The sequence below is a fragment of the Lontra canadensis genome, unplaced genomic scaffold (genome assembly GCF_010015895.1).
Source record: "Lontra canadensis isolate GAN:19392208 unplaced genomic scaffold, GSC_riverotter_1.0 scaffold53, whole genome shotgun sequence".
Lineage (NCBI taxonomy): Eukaryota > Metazoa > Chordata > Mammalia > Carnivora > Mustelidae > Lontra > Lontra canadensis.
In genome coordinates this window covers 12433145-12454039 of record NW_022631047.1, presented here as the reverse complement: position 1 = coordinate 12454039, position 20895 = coordinate 12433145, and the positions used below count along the sequence as shown (strand labels likewise).

General features: G+C 47.4%; 1 protein-coding gene across 2 annotated transcripts in view; it reads left to right on the top strand.

Annotated features, from left to right (window-relative positions):
• The window catches only part of PRMT8 (protein arginine methyltransferase 8), a 99845-nt gene that overhangs the window by 78028 nt on the left and 922 nt on the right, over positions 1–20895 (top strand). For both annotated transcript variants that reach the window (XM_032874855.1, XM_032874854.1), the window contains 3 exons: positions 5698–5813; positions 11395–11545; positions 20060–20181. In XM_032874855.1, coding sequence (XP_032730746.1) covers positions 5698–5813; positions 11395–11545; positions 20060–20181 — 389 coding nt within the window. The remainder of the gene's footprint in view (positions 1–5697; positions 5814–11394; positions 11546–20059; positions 20182–20895) is intronic.

Genomic DNA, 20895 nt, shown 5'->3' with positions numbered 1-20895 from the left:
GTTCTGGGAAAGAAATAAAAAATTAAATCAGCTTTTAAAAATTTAAATCCTCTTTTCTTGTGAAGTGTTTGCTCTGGAGTCTTCTATCCAAAACCCCCCCCCCCAAAACCCCAGACCTAAAAAATAAAAATCAAACATACATTTAAAATTTATTTGAAAAACTGAAGTTTTCCATTTAAAAATTTTTTAATGATCTGTTTTTGTTTTTAGTAAAGGAAGCAAGTCTGTTTAGAAATCTGTTTCAAATAAACAGAGATTTTGGTTACTCTGAGTTTTAAACCAAAGTAAAGCATAAAGGATGCTGGTTGCTAAGGGAACAATTGTAAGCAAATTTCAGTTGATTCAAGAACTGGCTAAAAAAGAAAAATCTTAAAGTGGGGCAGGAGAATGAGACAAGCCCAGACTCTTTCATAAAGTAAATTGTTATAAAACAGCTTCCTCCCTACCCTTCTCCTCCTTTCCATGACCTTCACCTTCCCTCTCCTCCCTTTCCCCCTTCTTTTCCCTCCCCTCTCCCTTCTCTCCTTTTCTTTCTCAACCACATGCAACATGGAAACACAAAAATGAGTGAAACACAGAAGTTGCCCTCATTTTGCTAACCAACTTCTAGAGAACACAGAGAAAGAGAGGCAAATGATTGGCATGTACTAGGCTCACAAAACACATGTTGTTGAGTGAATGAATGAAGAAACAAATGAAGATGTAAAAATAAGCAGTTGAGGAATGTTCAAGGCATAGTGTTTAAACACGAGAGAGAGGAGCAATCATTTTTTAACATTTCTACTATGGAGGAGATTTATAGAACCTTAAAACTGGAAAGAAGCGTGGTAGGTGTTCTCTCCAATACATGAACCTGACCCAATACACGAATCTCCAACCTGCTGAAAGTCAGGGATATGGACATCAGCTTCCTGGCTCACAAGAAGATGAAAAGGAAGGCCTCCTGTGGTGTCAGTGGTGGTGCAGCCCAGAATGGGGAGTGCAAAGGCAGGACCGCTTGGAGGGCTCTGTTGTTCTCCATATGGTTCTTTCCTACCTTCATCCCTAACACCCAGAGTTCTAGTCTCTGGCTCTCTTCTATTTTAGTTTACTTTTTTTTAAAGATTGTATTGATTTATGTGAAAGAGAGAGAGTGAGTGAGAGAGAGAGAGAGAGAGCACAAGCTGGGGGTGGGAGGGAGATGCAGAGGGAGAGAGAGAAACAGACTGTCCGCTGAGCAAGGAGCCTGATGCAGGACTCAATCCCAGGATCCTGGGATCATGATCTGAGCCAAAGGCAGACGCTTAACTGACTGAGCCATCCTGGTGCCTCTCTCCCCTATTTTATACAAGGAGTTGCCTGTGCCTGAGAGACTAAAATGTATGAAACTATTATAAACACCTTCCCTTCTGTCTAGAGGAGAAACTGTAAGAAGTGCCTCGTGGCACTTGTTCTGTTTCCTGTTAACCCATCCATAGGCAGTGCCATTTACCCTAGTGGAGAAACTGAAACTGTGGGGCCAGGGTGGGGGAGGAGGATGCAGCTCCAGCTCTCTCCAGTGAAACGTAAAGTTGGTTCCCCAGTACTTCATATTTCTTTTTCTGCAACTGCTTTTGAGATTTTTCTCTTCATTTTGATATTCATCATATTGATGCTGACATGTCTACGCTGTATTTTCCTTTGTATTTATCCCGCTTGGGGTTCTACAGCATTCTTGGATCTATAAGTTGATGATTTCATTGATTCAGGAAAATTTTCAGCCATTATCTCTACAAATACTTTTTCCTGCCTGATTCTCTTTCTCTTCTCCTTCAGGGACTCCAATTACATGTATGTTAGATACTGATTGATATTGTCCCATGGATCTTGGGTACTGTATTTTTTCTCTCTCTGTGTATAAGTTTGGATAATCTTTTTTTACCTATTTTGAAGTTATTCACTCCTTCCTCTGATATATGCATTCTTTTAATAAGCACATTGAAAGGATTCTTCACCCTGATATTGTGATTTTCTTTTCTTTTCTTTTTTTAAAGGTATTATTTATTCATTTGACAGAGAGAAACACAGCAAGAGAGGGAACACAGCAGTGGGAGTGGGAGAGGGAGAGGGAGAAGCAGGCTCCCCACTGAGCTGGGAGCCCGATGCGAGGCTTGATCCTGGGACTCTGGGATCATGACCTGAGCCAAAGGCAGATGCTGAGGCACCCAGACACCCCTGATACTGTGATTTTCATCTAGCCTTTCCATTGGCTCATTTTATAGTTTCCATCTCACCAGTGAAATTCTCCATCTGTTCATGCATGTTTTTCCATTGGATTCTTTAACTTCTTTATTATAGGTACTTTAAAGTCTCTATTAGATAATTCCAACACCTGAGCTATCTCTAAGTCTGCTTCTATTGATTATATTTTCTTCTGATCATGGCTCATGTTTTTTTCATTTTTCATCCATCTTGTAATTTTTTTCTTAATGCTGGGAAATGTCAGTAAAATAACAGTAGAGACAGATGCACAATAGTTATACCCAGAAAAGAGTATGTGTTTTCTCTGCCAGGCTGTTAGAGTGGGGATTTGAGTCAATTTAGTCTGTCATAATGATAGGTTGGGGCTTGGCTGTTGCTTTAGTTACATTCATTGTGCTACAGTGCAGTCCTTTCTGAGAGTTTGTTTTTAATCCATAAATAAAATCACAGGTCCTTCTGATGTTATTGTTTAAATTCAAATAAGAAGATTAATAACAGTATTTCTTGGTAGTCAATGGCCCTCACTCCACATTCACTCAGTCAATAAGCAAGACAGAGTTGCAACAACAACAAAAATCTGTTGGATTAGTGTTGTCTCCCATCCCTGCTCCACTTCTGCTAAAGGAGCTAGTGGGAAATAAATGGTTAGCAGAAAAAAGAGAAAACAAATTTAATGTCCTGGGTAAACTTTTTCTTGAATAACTAAAGGCAGGGTGGTCTAGCTGGGAAGAAAAACATGAATTAACCTCTGAAAATGTAACTAAAATACTGGGCATTGCAGAGCAGTGTAGAGCATTAAATATTTGGGAATGAATTTCAATTTAAAAAGCATTATCTGTGTGCTTGTATTGTGCTAGATACTGGGCTATAGGTGTTGAGGATATAAAAGAAGTAATCCCATAGTTGGGAATAGTTAGGAAAGGTTTCACAAAAGCAGGGGGTATTAAGCTCATCATTTCTTGGCTGTAAGGGAATTTTCTTTCTTTCTTTCTTTCTTTCTTTCTTTCTTTCTTTCTTTCTTTCTTTCTTTCTTCTTTCTTTCTTTCTTTCTTTCTCTCTCTCTCTTTCTCTCTTTCTTTCTTTCTTTCTTTTACAAAGAGAGAGAGTGTGAGAAAGAGAGCATGTGTATGTGGTAGGAAGAGGACCAGAGGGGGAGGGAGAGGGGGGATCTCAAGCAGACTCCCCACTGAGCATGGAGCCTGATATAGGGCTAATCTCATGACCCTGAGATTATGACCTGGGTTGAAATCAAGAGTCGGACTGTTGACTGACTGAGTCACTATGTAAGTCACCCCTACTTACATAGATCTGTAAAATTCCACCTTCCTGGATCCCAAATCTGGAGATTCTGATTCAGGAGGTCTGGTATGGGCCCAGGAATTCGTATTTTTGAAAAAGCATTCCAGATGATTCTGGAGCACAGAACCACTGAACCCAACTCCTCACTTTACATGCAAGCCTGGAGAAGAGGCTTGATCTGTCCATGGTAACGCAGCTCAGATGGTGACAAAGCCAGAGCTCAAATCACATAATGATAACAACCACTGTGTATCAGCTGCTCTATGTTCCAGGCATCTCCTTACATACTCTACTTATATTATCACATTTAACCCTCATGACAACCCAATAGAGTAGCTGTGGTTATCATCATCTCTATTTTAAAGAAGAGACCAACTCTTTGAGAGCTAAATTTTTGCTAATATTACATAACAAATAAATGGCAGAGCCCAGAGTTGAAGTGTGAAGCCCAGGTCTTTAAACATCATGCATATAGACTCTCTTCTATATTTGCCCAACACGTGCCCTGAGCCTCAACTTAAGGCAGGGCTGAGAGAGAGAAGGAGCAGGAACATGGCAGCAGCAGATATCTTAAGGAAGGATTTTAAATGAAGACAGTGTGCTTAGTGTATATGTTTTATCCAGGGACTTCCAGACTCTAGAAGGGGGTCTCCCCTGAAACACGTCCCATTGCCAACCGAGCAGCTTCCTTCTCCAAATGCAGGTTTCAACTGGGAATTTGGCACCAACCTCATGTGATTTAATGGATATGACTGGCATCTTATCCTCAAGCCAGAATTTCGCAAGTGCTCACCCTCTGGGAGATGATTATTTTCTCTGCCTCTTCTCCCCGAGGAAGGTCTTTGTGTGCCTTAGAAAGGAGTCAAAGAAGCACAGCTTTCACTGACTGTTCCGACCTCCTTCCTCACACACCCCCTCTCTTAAACATACAGAAACATAGTTCCCAAAGGTACTGTTTGCTTGATGCAAATTTTAAAAGGAAATTTAATCCTATAAGATTTTAGAGAAAAGCATCTCTCCTTCGATGCATTTCTAGACCCATCTGCATAAACAGACAAATGAGATTCAGCTGCTCAGTAACTAAAGCTGCTGCTTAGGCCACACTCTCTGCAGTACTGGGAGAGGAAATTGCGTTCCTGGTTGCTGTCACAACTGGGTCAGTGCAGCTGAGGATCAGGGGACAAGCTAGAGTGAGCCCTAACTCCTCCATCTCCCTAATGCAGGATCTGGACCCAGATATTGTGTGTGAGCCAGATGCCAACTTCCCCCAACCTATTTCATTGACTGTCAATGGAAGTATCCCCTGGAGGTTGCTGGATAGATTAAATGAAGAGTCTGGCTTGAGCTAAGTGGTCAGTCAATGGTAACAATGATTGCCATGAATTAAGAATGGTCTTAGGCCATCAGATGTGCATTCCTTCACTCACCACCCTTGCATCCTACATCTTTCTCCCTCTCAAAGCATCTTATGAGCAGCCATAAGGGGCCAATGAGCACCACTGGGTTGGTTGTGCACTACCTGGGGGATATTTCTTATGGGATGGATTCTTAGTGAGTACATTATGGCATGTGAGAAAGACAGACCCGTGACCCACCCTCCCCCCTCATTTTGCAGTTGAGAAAACAGAGGTTCAGAGAGGTTAGGGAATTAGCACAAGGGCCTAGTCAGTAAGTGCTGGTGCTGGGATTCAAACTAGTCTATATCATTTTAAGAGCCCATGTTTCTCTTTGCTTTGCTGAAGATTCAGTGGGTGGAGACAGGAGAAGGGAGAGAGATGGATCTTCTAAGTGTGCAGAATGGCCGAGCAAAGGCACCAAGATAGAAATGTGGGTGCCAGATAAGAGTTTGTAGGAGATGCTGCTGGCTCAGAGAGAAGGAAAATAGATCCAGGAAGAGGCAGGCAATCTGGATTCCGGTCTTGATCCTGTGGTGTTCTAGCTGTGTGACCTTAGAGAAGTTTTTCAGCCTCTCTGAGTTTTAGTTTTCCTAACCATCAAGTGGGGATCTGTACATCCTGCCAAGCTCTCCACTCGATGAGCAATTCTTCTATTCTGATTTCAGGGGAATGTGGGCTGCCCCTTCCACCCCTTGGGGATACTGTGCTCTAGCACTCTGGAGGGCTGGGAAGACTTCTGGGGGTCCTGCTGCTGGCCTCATGGCTCACTCTGTTTTCGCAGGGTGGGAGAATGTCTATGGCTTTGATATGACCTGTATCCGAGATGTTGCCATGAAGGAGCCCTTGGTGGACATCGTGGATCCAAAGCAAGTGGTGACCAATGCCTGTTTAATAAAGGTCTGTAGACTCCTCCTGCTCGGGCCCAGGCATGCTGGCAACCCAGCTGTGCCACCCTGGAAAGCCATGGGCCTGGAGTACCCCGGCCTGGCGAGGCAAGGCCAACTTGGCCAGATCCCCTGGCACCCCAAGGTGACTGCCCATCAAAAGAAGATGCTCGCACAAGGCAGAGCCACAGAGAGAGCCACTGGACTCCACGGGGGCACAGCTAAAGGGAGGGAGTCGGGTCACATCCCTCAGTGATTCAGGGGGAAGGGCCTGGGGGAGGGGGCATCAGTGGAGAGGCAGGAGGGTATGCTCAGGTTTGGGCAAGTTCCTCCATTCAGAGGTGGATGGCCCTCTTGGGGAAGCAATCCAATCCCTCCAACGGCTCTGTAATCGGCATTACACTCCCTCCTCCAAGCGCACATCTGACCTGGCCAGACAGAGCTCCTCACCACCACTCTTCACTTCCTGAGTGGTCTTGTTTGCACATGCTCTAACAGCTTTCCTGACAAGATTTTCTTCCGTGCAAATGAAGAACAGCTGGCCAGCATCCTTGGCCCAATGATCCTCCGTGTATTCTTATTATTAAATATTCAAACATATCAAATTTGATAGAGTGAAAACAAAAGCTCCCCTTGACCTTCCCTCCCTCTCAACCCCACACACGCTTTTCCTGGAGGTAATACTGTTCACATGTTGGCTTGCTCTTTCCAGCCCTTTCTTACAAATTTACATCTATAGACACTAATATATTATGTTGAACCATATAAACTACTGATACTTGGTCTTTTAAAATCTGAAAAGACATCACTTTCATATGGTTGAAGCTAACTTTTTAATGTAAAAATCTGGGTTCATTCTGTAAGTGTTCATTGGCCCAGCCAGCCTCCATCTTAATGAGACAGACTGCGGGCTCTGGTCCTGGACGTGTCACTTCTTTGTGGGGAGTATTGGGCTGGAGCCCAGCAGCATCTGCAGTGGATAAAGGGGAAGAGTCCAGTGCCCCTGGGGATGAGGTTCCTGAAGTTCTGATGTAAACTGCTGCTCTGCCAGGCTCACAGCTGTCCTTTGTTGGTGGGCACAGTCCTCCTAAGAAGAAACACAACTCTTGGTCCCTAGTGTCCCTGTGGCATTTAGAAGGGACCTCCAAGGACTAATAAAACTAGTTGAGCCTCACATAGCTCATCAGCTGATGCCTCCTTCTTATGACATTCTGCCTAAGAGGTATAGCTGGGAGTCTATGTCTTTGGCTCTCTGTTGACAGGGTTCTCGCTACTTCTTAACTTGGCCAGTTCCAAGTCCAGGCAGGATCAACTGCAAGCAAATGTGTCCTTTAAGTTTTTCTCCTACCAGCCTATGGTCCCTGAAGCCTCTCCCTCTCCCTTCCCCAAACAAGAAACAGGGAAATATACCCCCAAACTGGTGCAACTGAATTTGCCCAAATGACATGGGACAGTTTTATGGAACTGTTAGGCATCTGTGCACCATGGCCTTGGCCGAAGGCATGACTGTTTCAATGTTCAGGGGCCCCAGGGGGCTTTCCACCTTTGATGGTAGGCATGGCCACTGTGCTTGCCTGGGTCTACTGCAGGTCGCGTGGTGGGCTGGCCTGCTTCTCCCCCACCGCAAGGCCACTCTGGCCTCCCCACTCCCACCAAGGTTTTTTTCCCTTGGTTATATCTGAGTGCAACCAGAGGCAAAGCAACAGAACTTGGGGAAGGGGACGCAGATGGGCACCCACACTCCGGGCCTATGAGTTTGCGTCAGGATGGGAGCTCGAAGCTGAGGTCCTGCCCCCCTTCCTTTGCCCGCACCCCTTCTTTCTCTCTTCCCTGGGAAGGGTAAGGATGGTCTGTGCATGCTTCTGTAACCAGGAGAACCCCTCCATCAGCTTGCCTGCGGATGTGCTAAGCAACATTTTGCCAAGCCTGTTGGGAAAACACTTGCCCTTCTTCACACACTTAATTGCTACTTTCATCGCTATTAACATTGCAAAGTGTGACACTTTATTATAATTAAGACTCTGTTTTGACCAGACTTCTGCTCTGAGACATCCATTTGTAACGTTATTTAGTGGTGGGGATAATGGAGGCCAGGGCTTTTCTGAGCAGTTGATGTTTCCAGAACCCTCCGCTTCCTGGGGCTTCCCTGAGGCCGAGTCAGCGGGAGGCCCTCTGCGGTGTCAGAGACGCTGTTGGAGCAGGAAGACAAAATCCTTCCAGAGCAGGGCTCTGGGCCCTAGGGAGCCAGGGCAAAGGGTTTGGCTCTGTAGGCTTTGGGTCTGACAGGAGGGTTGGCGTGAGCTTTGAGGGCCTCTGCGTCTCTGAAGCCCAGCCACAGCGGGCCACCTTCGCAGATGGCTCCACCACTATTACCAAAAATCAGCTGCCTCCATTGTCACCATTTTATGTCATGTCATGTCCTGTCATGTCATTTTAGTGAGCTCCATGCCCAGTGTGGGGCTCGAACTCACAACCCAAGAGTTGCACGCTCTACTGACTGAGCCAGCCGGGTGCCCCTCCATTGTCACCATTCTAATGTACAGCTTCATCACGTCTGTCTCGAAGCCTTTTGCTCCTTCGGGGGTCCCTATTAAGATGCAAATGTCTGTAGGACGACGTGAACCCTGTCAGCTAACAGAGGAGTTGATAGCTGACGGTGGTTGATACAGGTCTGGGAGCAGGACTCTAGGGAGGTGGGACTCCTAATCCAGGGGGATGGTGTGTGTGTGAGCACATGCCCTGAATGTTGTGAAGAAGTGAGGGGGCTGCCCAGAGAAAGGAGCCAGGTCCAGATGTGTCCCAGAGCCTACCTTTGGGGCTCACTGTCTGTGTTCAGGCCAACAGGTCCACGATCTGTAGGTAAGCCATATGGAGTCATGTAAGGTTTTGGATTCAGAGAGCAGTGCAATCTGAATGGATCTGAGGGATTAGGGGGTTGGTTTGGAGAAGAGGCCTGGGGCTGGGGGCAGGAGCTCTGTCGAGCAGGGAGGCCAGTAGGGAGAAGACTGAGGACTGTCAAGTGCTAGGTTACACAGTGGGAATACACAGACCCATCATGGGCAGTCTCTGTCCTGAACTCCAGTCTGATGTGGGTGGGGGCAGGGAGGCAGGGAGCAGGCTGCTGAGACAAGCCAGATGTACCCATGGAAAGATCAGGCAAGGCTGAAAGCAGAGGGACCAAAAGAAAAAGAAAAGACCTTGGAAAGAGCCTGGAGCCTGGTCATCTGGCCCTGGAGAAGAAGGAGATGGTAGTCGGTGAGTGTGGGCACCGGAAGCCTTGTGGACTATGCTGATGCCATTAACATACATGGTTAACCACATCTGGCTCTGGGTTGTGGACCTGAAGGAACCATGGGCAGCCTGTGGCCGGAGGGCTAAGGAACGTCATATACGCTGACAGGTGCCGTGGACCACACATAGCAGGATGACATAGAATGGAGGACCCTACACTCAGTGACCAGGACAAAAGGAAAAAGGAGCATGAGTGAGGATGTGGTGAAGGGAGGGGGCTTGGCTGACTTCGTGCTGTCTGAGCCAGCAGAGTGCTTTTTGAGATCAGAAGCTGCTAGAAGTATGTCCCAAACAAGGAGAGTGGTGGAGTCAGAAATCATGACTTATGAGAAGTGAATGAGAAAACAAACACAGTTTATGTTGGAGAAGAAAAGGTTTAGGGGGCCTCTGTGAGGTGGAAGAGGCATTAGCCATGGGTGGAAGTTACAGAGACTAGAGGGTACTCTCCTCACTCATTTTGAAGAGGGAGCTGTCCATTGGAGATGTCAGGAGATGGAATCAGCTGCCTGGCAGGTAGTGAGCACATCAGTCCCACAAAGGTGTTCAAGCCAGCACCAGATGGCCACCCCCCAGGGAGGCTACCAAAGGGGCTCTCACACTGATGGTTTTCTAATCCCATCAAATTCTGCATGCTTGACCCATGGCTTCCCATTCCCCTGATTCTTGTTCCCCATCCTTGGTTCTAGAAGCACAGTAAACCTGCATCTGAGGTGACATCACCAAGAGGCTCTCTATTTCCCTACATCTGCATTTCTACCCTGTTCCCAACCAACACATCAGATCTGCAGCTTCCCCCAGAGGACATGATGGCTCCACACTACAAACCACAATAGGGCTCTGATCGGACTTGCCTCCTTGACCAAACTTCTTCCTCTGTCTCTTTCAAGTCCCTGGAATGCTTTGTGTCTGCTCTTTATTTGTTCTAGAAATATGCAGAGATAAAAGCCATTTCTGTTACATCATTCTGTGTCTTCCCTGCTCTAGTTTCCCCACCTTCAGACCCCTCTCCTAATTATCCCCAACATATTCCATCATCCGGGTCTCAGGAGAACCCCCTTGGAACCAGTCCAGGCACAAGAGTTTCTGTCTGGTTCTTACAGTCTTCAGGACAGAGGTCCTTGCTACACAAATCCAGCAATGGGAAGCTTCCTTAGACCTCACAGAAAGCTGTCTGGATGCCTCTAGGGCTCTTGGAAGGTTTGCCCTGTCTCACCGGAGCCAGCAAACAGCAGGTCAGCATCCTTCACACAGAAAAGAACAGCACATTGCAAACTGTCTTTCATTATACTTGCTCCCCACGCAACATTGATTTTCAGCTACTTCCCAGCTGAAATTGTTAAAATTATTAGTTCTTTGTGTTTTCCATTCCCCACTCAGAACTGAAAAATTCTTACTTATTTCTCCCCCTTTTTTCTTTCTTCCTTTCTCTTTTCTCCCCTTCATCTCCCTCCCTCCACCTCTCTCCCTCTCCCCTCCCCTCTTCCTTTCCTTTTCCTTCCTTCCTTCTTTCCTCCTTCCTTCCTTCCTCTTTTTCTCTCTCCTTCCTTCTTTCCTTCTTCTCTTTTTCTCTTTCTCTTTCTCTCTCTCCCTCCCTCCTCCCTCCCTCTCTCCCCCTCTCTCTCTTTCTTTCATCCAGGCTAGGTGTAGATGGTCAGCAGAACTTTCCTCAGTTCAGCCTGTAATTGTAGTTGGGCTCCTATCTTCACTCCCAAGATAATACTTAGTGTCTCCTGTTGCTCAGAACTTGAACATCAAAAAATGGGGAAATGACGAATCTGGTTCACCCAAATCCCTGGGAGGGCTTGAAAAAGGACCAATCGATCGCTGTGTTGATCCCAGAGGTCTGAGCTGCCGTCCCCACCCCACCCCCACTCAGAATTTGTATCCAGGGGATGCTAATGCCCTTCATCTGGGGCTGCACTCTGAGAACCACTAGAGGAAGGGAGTGATGCTGAGCTAGACTGCTCTGAGGCCACTCAGTTAGGTTCAGGAAAGCTCTGTCTCATTCATCCCCCTCTCCCCTTTCCTCCCCTCCCATTCCCAGAAGGCTGACCTTCCTAATTCTGTTCCCCTCACATTCAAATGTGTTTGCACCATTTCTTGAGCATACCCCACCATAGAAAGGATGGAGGAGGTCACTGGGAGGGCAATGGGTGAACTGGGGAACCACCCCGAAGGTAATGACCCCACCCCCACCCCGAGAGTCTACTGTGGGTGGTCTTCCAAGGGAAGGAAGCGGCTGACCGAGACCCAGACCTGGTGGGGGCGCTAACTGTTGGCATTCTCTTTCCTCCGGGCTGCAGGAAGTGGACATTTATACGGTGAAGACGGAAGAGCTGTCGTTCACATCTGCCTTCTGCCTGCAGATACAGCGAAATGACTATGTCCACGCCCTGGTCACCTATTTTAATATTGAATTTACCAAGTGCCACAAGAAAATGGGGTTTTCCACAGGTGAGCCTTTTGTGGGCACTCACTCCAGACCCTCCTCTGCCTCCCTGTAGAGGCTTTGCAGAAGTGGCAGGGGCTGGCCTTGTTGTGGGGGCAGGACCTGGGGCCAGAGTGGGGCGGTGGGGGAGTCCTTGCCTGGCATCTCGTAAGCCTTCTCCAGCACTTCCCCAGGCTTTTGGCTGCCAAAGGAGAAGGTAGATGGAAGTGGGTATGGTAAGACCAGAGCCGAGAGTGCGTGTTGGGCAGGGAGAGGCAGAGGCGGATGGCCCCATTTCGAAGGCACATTTGTTCATTGAACATTTACTAAGCATATTTTGTGCAAGGGGCAAGAATACAGAGTGGAGTAAGGTTTCCCTGTCTTCACTGCCTCACTCTCCCACAGGATTCAATGGGTCTCTCCCTAGGCTGCAGACCTAGGGAGCCCATGTCTCCCTGTCTCCTTCCTCTCTTTGCTGCTTCTACCCTAATCCTTCCTTCATTAAGCTCCTGACACTGTTCCCCAAAGACCATCTGTGCTCTCCCTCCCGGCCCAGCTTCAGAGGTGTTTCATTTCCTGCAGCAGATGAGCCCAAATTTCTTAGCCTGGTAAGTGGGGATTCCATGACCCAGCCCTAGCCCACTTCTGTCACCTCATTTCTCACTGCCCCTCCTTTGCTGTGCCTTCCTACCATGTCCCTTCACTGCACACACAGCCCAGTCACACCAAGCACCTTGCAGTCCCTGAGCTTAGCAAGGCTTCTTAAGTCTCTAGGCCATTGTCTCTGCCCATGCCAACCCCTGTTCTATGTGCGTCATGGGGACAGGAAGATCTTGTCAGAGACTCTTGTCATCTCCTTCCTCCCGTATTTGTCTGGTAGGGCTGCCATAATGAAGTACTACAGACTGGTGGCTTAAACTACAGACATTTATTTCTCACAGTTCTGGAAGTTCAAGGTATGCGCAGGTTTGGTCTCTCCTGAGACTCTCTCCTTGGATTGCAGGTGGCCTCCTCTTCTCTGCGTTCTCACATGGCCTTTCCTCTGCTGTGTGCCCTCATCCCTTCTTTTTACAAGGACATCAACCATACTGGATTAGGGCCCACCCAAAGGCCTTATTTTAACAGTCTCTTTAAAGGCCCTATCTCCAAATACAGTCATATTCTGAGGGACAGGGGCTTAGGGACACAGCTCATGAATTGCGGGGGACACAATTTGGCCCCAAACACCTCCTCCATCCCACCCCTCGCCTGGCCAACTCCAGCACAGGCCTCATCTCCCACCTCAGCTGTTAATGGATGCCCTCCTCCACTCCTGGTCAAGGCTAGGCCTCCTCCTTGGGGCTCCCTAATATCCTGTGTTTATGTCAGTCAGTCATGGCGCTGTAAAAAAAAAAAAAAAAGTGTAAAAAGTCAAGGAAAAAGTTCTCTTTCCATTGCATCTCAACTCTGGCTCAGAGACATATGTTAACGATTTCTTTTGTATCCTTCCCAAACATTTCAATGGTGGAGAAGCACCTGCATACCTATATACACCTTTGTATTTTCGGCTTTTTATTTGAAATACTTCTCATATAAAGTTGCAAAAATAGTACATAGAGTTCTGTGAACCCTTTGCCCAGCTCGCCCATGGGTGGCATCTTAGGTAAGTATAGTACCACATCCCAACTACACCATTTTTAAAACACCGGTTGGCTCATACGAAACACACAGCCCTCTGCCTCCTTGTCTTTATTTAACAATATACCCTGGAGAACCCTCCACAGCCTCACAGGTGTAGCTAGTGTATTTTTTTTTTTTTTGAGACAACTACATGGGATTCCTGTGCCAGATGTACCATTGTTTAGTCAGTATTTTCACTCTTTTTACACAATTCTCAGTCTCCCTGTGGGCTGGGGTCACATCTCCTGAGTCTCTCTCCTGCTGCCGTCTAGAGGAGAGCTTGGCTCTCAGTAGGTCCTAAACACATCTCTGTCCAATGAGTCTATCAAGATCCGAGTCCTGCCCTTGGGAAGATATTCCTATTGATCACGCCTGCAAAGTCCTCCCGGGAGGTGGGAGCATGTCGTTGGGGGCGAGGGAGCTTGCATGTGGCAGGGGTGAGTGGGTTCTATAAGAATCTGAGGATATGATTATTCACTTTTTGGAGCCCTGGTGACAGTGATCCTCTTTTACTTGTGGACAGAGGGGCAGAAGACTTCTCTAACCCCTCCTAGAAGGGTTTTTTCCAGAACTGGTGTCTCTTGACCACCAAGACCACAATCTGCTGGTCCCCACCATCTAGGGCAGGGATGGTACCCCCCATCTTGGGGAAAACCGGAGACCCCCCAATTTGGGTCATTTTCAGGTACTGCCCTTCTTAGAGGGGCAGCAGGTGAGATGGCCTTCCTGGTAGTCAGGAGGGGAAAGGGAGGTTTTACCTGGACCTTGAAGGGTGGGTGAGATTCAGACTCCCCCACAGTAGTGGGGCAGCATGGTAGCAGTGGGAGGGCTGAGCAGGAGCCTGCTTGAGGACCGTGCGGTGACTAGAAGCTGGGGTTGGAGCCATCGCAGCTGGGCCTGCCTCTACTCTCTCCAGGATGATGCCTCCCCTGGGGCCTGCCCTGCTGTAGGCGACGAGGAAGAGTACTAGGGGTGCTCTGGAAAAAGTTCTTCTTGTAAAACCTAGGATCCAGCCCTATAGCTTGTAGCCCATCGCACTCCCTTATCCCTTCCATGAGTTTATTTCCATTTCTTGAGGTCAAGCAGGTAGCCTGCTGGACCCCTGTCCAGAGATGGCTCTGTGGTGGCAAGGACAACACTCCAGATGCCCCCATATGAAGGATTGTTTAATCTCAAATTCAGAATCAAAGAGGTCAGCCCTGGGCAGAGGGATGGTGAGGATTTGCTCCCAGCATTCAAGTCTCCATCCAACCCACTGGTGCTGTTTTGCCCCATTCTGTGGTCACAGCCCCAATGTAGTTCCTCACAGGTCCCGGGGAGAGAGATGATGAGGACTGTGTTTCCTAGGCTCAAAGACTAGGGGTATAGATCAAGGTCTGAGCTCACTCATCTGTCTTTTTGCAACTATGGTGTTATGTAGACTCCTTTTTGCACAGAACCCCAGAAACTTAGGTCTGAAAGGTCACCCAGATGTCCTACAGCCTTCTGTTCCCCACGCTTGGTACAGAGATTCTCAAAGTGTGGTCTGTGGCTGGCAGCACCAGCATCACCTGGAAACTTGTTAGAAATGCAAATTCTCAAGACTTACCCCAGATCTTCTGAGTCAGAGACTCTGGAGTGGGGCCCTCCAGGTGACTGCGATACACAGATCAGTCTGAGAACTACTGCCCCTGTTCATGACTGCTTGAACAAGATGATGGTCAATGCCTTTCTGGAAAGATAAATCCATATCCTTACTGTGATATGCCCTTTTTTCTCCTCAAGGTCTTTGCCTTCTAGCTATTGTAGGTCCCTCTTGCTGCAGCATCCCCATATGGTTAGAGATCAGCGGAAATAATTTGCTTATCTGCTTCCTCAACCAACTTGGGGGGTTACCACAGGGGGTTTTGCTTCCAACACTATGGCATACATATTTACCAGGTAGTGTGGGTTTGGCAGTGGGCATTTCAGACTCTCTGTACTCCAACCACCCAGAAAAGAGTATTTGTTTTTTGTTTTTGAAGACCTCAGATGCACAGAATTAGATTAACCCTAATGCCTGGTTCATGACATCATTGGGTCAGGCACTGTCCAATTTTTGCTTGTTTATTTATTAATATAATGAACATCTGTGAACTCACCACTAACTCAGTGACTAGAATGTAAATAAAGTATTATTAACTAGAACGCACTAGTAACTAGAAAGAAATGTATTACTGTTATTAGAATGTAAATGCATTAGTTAATATCAAGAAATGAACTATTACTAGTAATTAGAATATAAATATTAACCTGAATTACATTATTAATGGATATAATGATGCTATTTATAATGAATAAGTAAGTTAATTCACAGTTGCATAATTAATCCCTGTGAGCTCGCCACATAACGAAACGGATGCTCCATCCCATCCCATCACCCCCCCATATAGCCTCTAGATGAACATTACTCCGAATAATTTGTACCCCTTATCCCCTTGCTATTTTTAAAGAAAGTTTGATCACATGTATGTGTATGTCAGAACATTGTATTGTTTAGTCTCAGCTATTTTCAAAATTCATGCAGAGTGAAGCCTGCTGTATGTGCCACCTTCCCATCAATTATCTGCCGAACTTTCTGTCTCAGCCCAGCCACAGCTGGCTCTGGGGGGCCCACTCGAGAGCACATCACGTGGTGTGCAGCTTGAAAACAATCCTTGTTAATGGCTCTGGCGTCTCCTCTCTGCAGCTCCAGGCAGAAGCTGTTGCAAATGGGCACAGGAGGCCAGCGTTCCAGGCTGTGCCCGCCAGCGGGCATGGCTGCCCCCCCCATCCTCAGTGGGTGGGGCAGGATGTGGGAACTGGGACCCTTGGGGCAGTTGGAGTGGGTGGAGGGGCAGTTGCTTGAGTAGAAAGCAGGCCTGGGCTGGAGTCTTTGTTTTTCCAGGAGTCCGCCAGGTAGGATGGCCAGATACAGGAGATGGACCTTGATTAGGTTACTTTCTGGGACTCTGGCTTGTTATCTGTGAGATGATGTGGCTGGACTGAGATGCCTAGCAGCCCCTTCCAGCTTTGACATCCAGTGACCATGAGTCATTGTAGCAGGTCAAAGAAACTTCTTGGTGCATAGTCTTTCATTCTCCAAAAAGCTTCTGATTCTCTAGGGACTATATTACAAATTGATAGCTAGAAAATATTCTAAATTTCAGGAAAAGCTACCAGGCACTTGGACACCGGGAAGTGAAACAGAAAGCAGGATTCCACTCCCTTTCTGAAAGCACCGGGAAAAGAATTCTTGGGAGGGGCCCTTGCCATTCGTCCCCCCAACCCCCTGAGCTCTACCGTCCTTGTCCTTGGTCATGAGGATGACCCAGTGGCCTGAGTGCCTTCTCACTGAGGCTGCAGGATGTGAAGGGGAGGCAAGGCTGTACAGGTTGCTGTTTCCCAAATTTAGGACCATAGCTGGCACATGAAAAACATCCTGAATTGATGTCTGTTGAGTGAAGGAGTGCCTGCTGGGGACAGCACTGGTCACACTCACTTCAAAATATAGAACAAAAGCTGTTCACAATCCAGAGCCCAGAGAAACTGGGAAGGGGAGGGAGAAAAGGGGAGGTTGGCGTGTGGGGTCAGGGTATTAAGAGTATAAAGATATCTTCATAACAGGGAAAACTGAAAATCAGGTGCATGATTTTGAAGATTAGAGTTGGGGCAGGGGAGGGAGGGAGGGACTTATTCCCTGATGAGAGCTCTAGATGTCATCCACAGCCCCATGTTGCATGCTCATCCTTGCACCTGCCACCATTCTAGATGCTTCCCTAGGACATTCTGCACTCCTAGACTGAGGCAGCGTATCTTTGCAGGTCAGCACCATAGATTATGGATAAGCAAAATGATATCTACCACTTCCCATAGTGATGATATTGGAATTATATCATAATGGCTTATTATATTATAATGGCTTAGCAATACCCTCACATTGGCTTAGTGTGTTGTACAGTGACCGTATAATTGATCTTTCAATTAAGGACACTTTCATAGTGAAAGGGAGAACTCTTCATAGTTAAACCACAACCTGGAGCTGTCTATGGTCACCCTTTGTATCCCCTTTCCCCTTGTCATCCCATCTAATCCTCAAAGGATTATAAATATCACACCCCACATTCTATAGATGTAGAAAACGCGTGCCAGGGTCATAGAGCAAACACATGGCAATGGGGAGGTGGAAACTGGGCCTGCTCTTGCCTCATTAAATGTCCTTTCCACTCTTGCCCATCCAGAGATGTTACTAGATGCAAAGACTGGGTTCGCAGCATGATTTCAGCCATGCTGTGTGTCTATAACACCCGGGGGGAGATGTTTAAGTCTTGGCAAGTCTGCCCCCTTCACGTCCCCCCAGAATGACTGAATTCAAGTTTCTAAGAGTAGAGTTGAGACATCTGAATTGTAATCAGTTTCTCCTGGACATCTCGATGGAGAATTAGTATTTTTGAAACCTGGTTTAGATAATTAGTCCACAACCAATGGACCCGTCACAGAAATGAAATGTTTGGGGAGGTTCTCAAACTTTGATGTTGATGTCAAGGGGGAAAAAAATCACTTTCCTCCAACCCAAGCCTGGTATACATTTGGACAACCATCAGACACACCTAGGCTTGATGGTCGCCAACCCTGAGCGGTGAAATCCCTGGGACTCTCCTAAGGCATCCGATTAGGTGACAGAAGGAAGCTGCTTGAGTCTCCTTGCCTGAAGGTCTTTAAGAACAGGAGAGACACCTGTCTGAGCTGGTGTAGGAGGAAGTGGGGGCAAGAGTGCTGTCAGTCATAAACTGCCATTCTCCACACACACCAGAGACTATCTTTTGACCATTTATTTAGATGTAGTTGGCAGGGAAGGTGCTGGGACGGATGGACATTTTCCGTAGATAGCAGTATGGCTTAGAGGCCACAAAGGCTGGTATGTTTGGGGATCTAGGATCTGAGAGGCACAGACTGCATATTCATGATCCTCCTTTGATTCTTTCTAAGTGCTCAGGCTGCTTTTCCCCCACCATGACCTTGAGTTTGCATTGATTTCCCAAATGCACACATTGAAGGCTACACAAGTCTTTAACCAAACCACTGACATTTGATCAAGCCAGATTATTGCAAAGGGTGAAGAAAGACAGACCCTTCACCACCATTTAAATAGGTCTTGGGGTTTGTAAGATCTCAGAAGTGACCTGGTCTAACTCAACGCATGATAAATCCTATTAGTGGTTGTTGTAGGCACACCTCAAGGCTGGACCTTGGGTAGCTCAGACGATTGCAGAACAGCCCTAATTTTTCCCGATGGATTAAAAATTTGCATTCTAGTTATTCTAGTGACTAGCCTTTGTTCTGCCTCAAATGCCATATATAAGGCCATGTATGAGACTTTCCATATGATGGCTTCTGAAGTATTTGAAAGGCGCTTATTATATTCTCCCAAGTCTTCTCATCTTTAGCTCTGGTCCTAAGCAAAAAGAAAATCAGTATCAAGGAGTCCTACATCCAGGTGGAGGAAGGTAAGACCCTAACAGGCCAAGAAGAACTTACTAAAATGGGTTCCTCTACTACTTATAGTTTTCAAAGCCACCACTGGAATTGAACATCTATGGTACCTTGAAGCATAACAAACTTATTTGGGTTTTTGCCCTCGCTCATTTATTCAGTACTTACAGATCTAGCAAGTGTAGGTGCCAAGATATCACAGTAAAGAAGCCTGGCCTGGCACCTGTCCTCATAGAAACTGCAGTCTTAATGGAGGAAGCAAACAGCTGAGAAAAGACAAAGGCCTTTGCACTGCAGTGTGATAGGCTCTGTGGTCACATAAGCCCAGGGCGGGCCTTGGGCAAGGATTCCCAGAGGAAGTGACCTTGACGAATGAGGAAGGGAGAGCCTACTGAGGCACTGAGGAAGATGGCCCATACGCAGGACCCCTCATTTGGCTCTTGAGCATGTAGTGTGTCGAGAGAGAAGCTAGATGGGATTCAATGACTAATACAGGGAAGGCCCCAGCATTGGTCTGGTTTGGGATCCTGCAGGAGGCGTGGGCTGTGTACTAGTGGTGGATCTGTGGGATGAGAATTATCCCACATTTCCTTTTTTTAAAGATTTATTTATTTATCTGAGGAGGGGAGGGCAGAGGGAGAAGGAGGAAGAGAATCTCAAGCAGACTCCCTGCTGAGCATGGGTTCCGACACAGGGCTCTATCTCATGATCCTGAGATCATGATGTGAGCTAAACTCACCTTGGTTGGTTAGTTGGACGTTTAACCAACTGATCCACTCAGGCACCCCATGCCTTTTCTTTTTGATCCAGTTAGGAGGACACTGATGAAACCCCACAGTAGGCTTGGGTCAAGGAGACTAGGTTTAGTTCTGGGGCAGAGAAGAGGCAAGGAAAGCTGTGTATAGAATGGGCTGTCGGTGGGACATGGGTTTAGTTATGGAATTTGCATACATGATGTCACTTAAGGGGAGCCAGGATGGCTTACCTACAAATCTCCCTGTTACACTGCTTGAATATCTTCCTTCTGTTGAACTAATTAAAAACAGTAGCATTTTGAGTTTCATCTGCGTTAATGAGTTCAGTTGCTGAGAGGATATTCATCCCACCCCTTGGAATGAACTTGTGATACCAGTCTTTCTCTGCTGATTCCCTGGAAGATCAGGAGCTCTGAGAAGATGGGAATTCGATGGAAGCAAGAGCACCAGGGCTGAATGAGGGTTTCTGGGGCAGCTGGCTATGGGGGTTGGGCCCTGACCTGCAAGAGTGCTGGGTGTTGGTTCAGTGAATCCCAGAGGAAGCGCAGCACTTCTAGGCAGGGTCTCGGCCTCAGTCCTTCTGGAGATATCTCCTGTGACCCTTCCTTCCCACCTGCCCTGTTCTTGTCCCCTCAGCCCCCGATGCCCCCTACACCCACTGGAAGCAGACTGTCTTCTACTTAGAAGATTACCTCACTGTCCGGAGGGGGGAAGAAATCTATGGGACCATATCCATGAAGCCAAATGCCAAAAATGTGGTGAGTGCTGAAGCCATCTCTGCCTGGGGCAGGGTCAGAGAGAGGAAGGGACCCACAGAGCTGGCTCCCCGCAGCTCCCAGGACCCCCTTGCCCAGGTGCCCTAGTGCCTTGTGTACCAACAGACCAGGTACTGGGGGAGGGGCAGTAGAAAGCCAGACTAGGTGTCACTGAAGGCCTCTAGCTATGGTCCCTTAACATTCAGGGATGAGAGATTTTTCTCCAGGCCCAGCTCTGGCCTCTCAGCCTCAAGGACAGTTTCCAGTTCTTCATCCGGTGTCTTTGGGCACAGAGGCTGTGGTACAGCTCATTTAGAGCAAGCCAAGCCAGAAAATAACAGCTTCTGCTGGCCTGGAAGATGTTCGGATCGCCTTTCTTCAGTGGGCCTGGTGGGTCGGCGATTGTGTGATTCTTTCTGAGTAACCGCAGGTGCGAGCCTGTGGTTGAAAGAGTCTGAAGAACGTTCTGAGTGCTGTGCTAGGGAAGACTCAAGCACCCCACTCTGTTTTCCCTCAGGATGAACTCAGAGGGAACACTTCTTTCTGTATTATAACAGGAAGGGTTTAGGTTGGAAATCAAAGCACTTCCTGTCAGGATAATGAGACACCAGAATAGATTCCCAAGGGCTGCTCGTGGGAACCCCTTCGCTAGAAAATCTTAGAAACACGGTAGTCACCCATCCCCCTACAGGCAGGAGCCGGTGCGGGGGGGCGGGG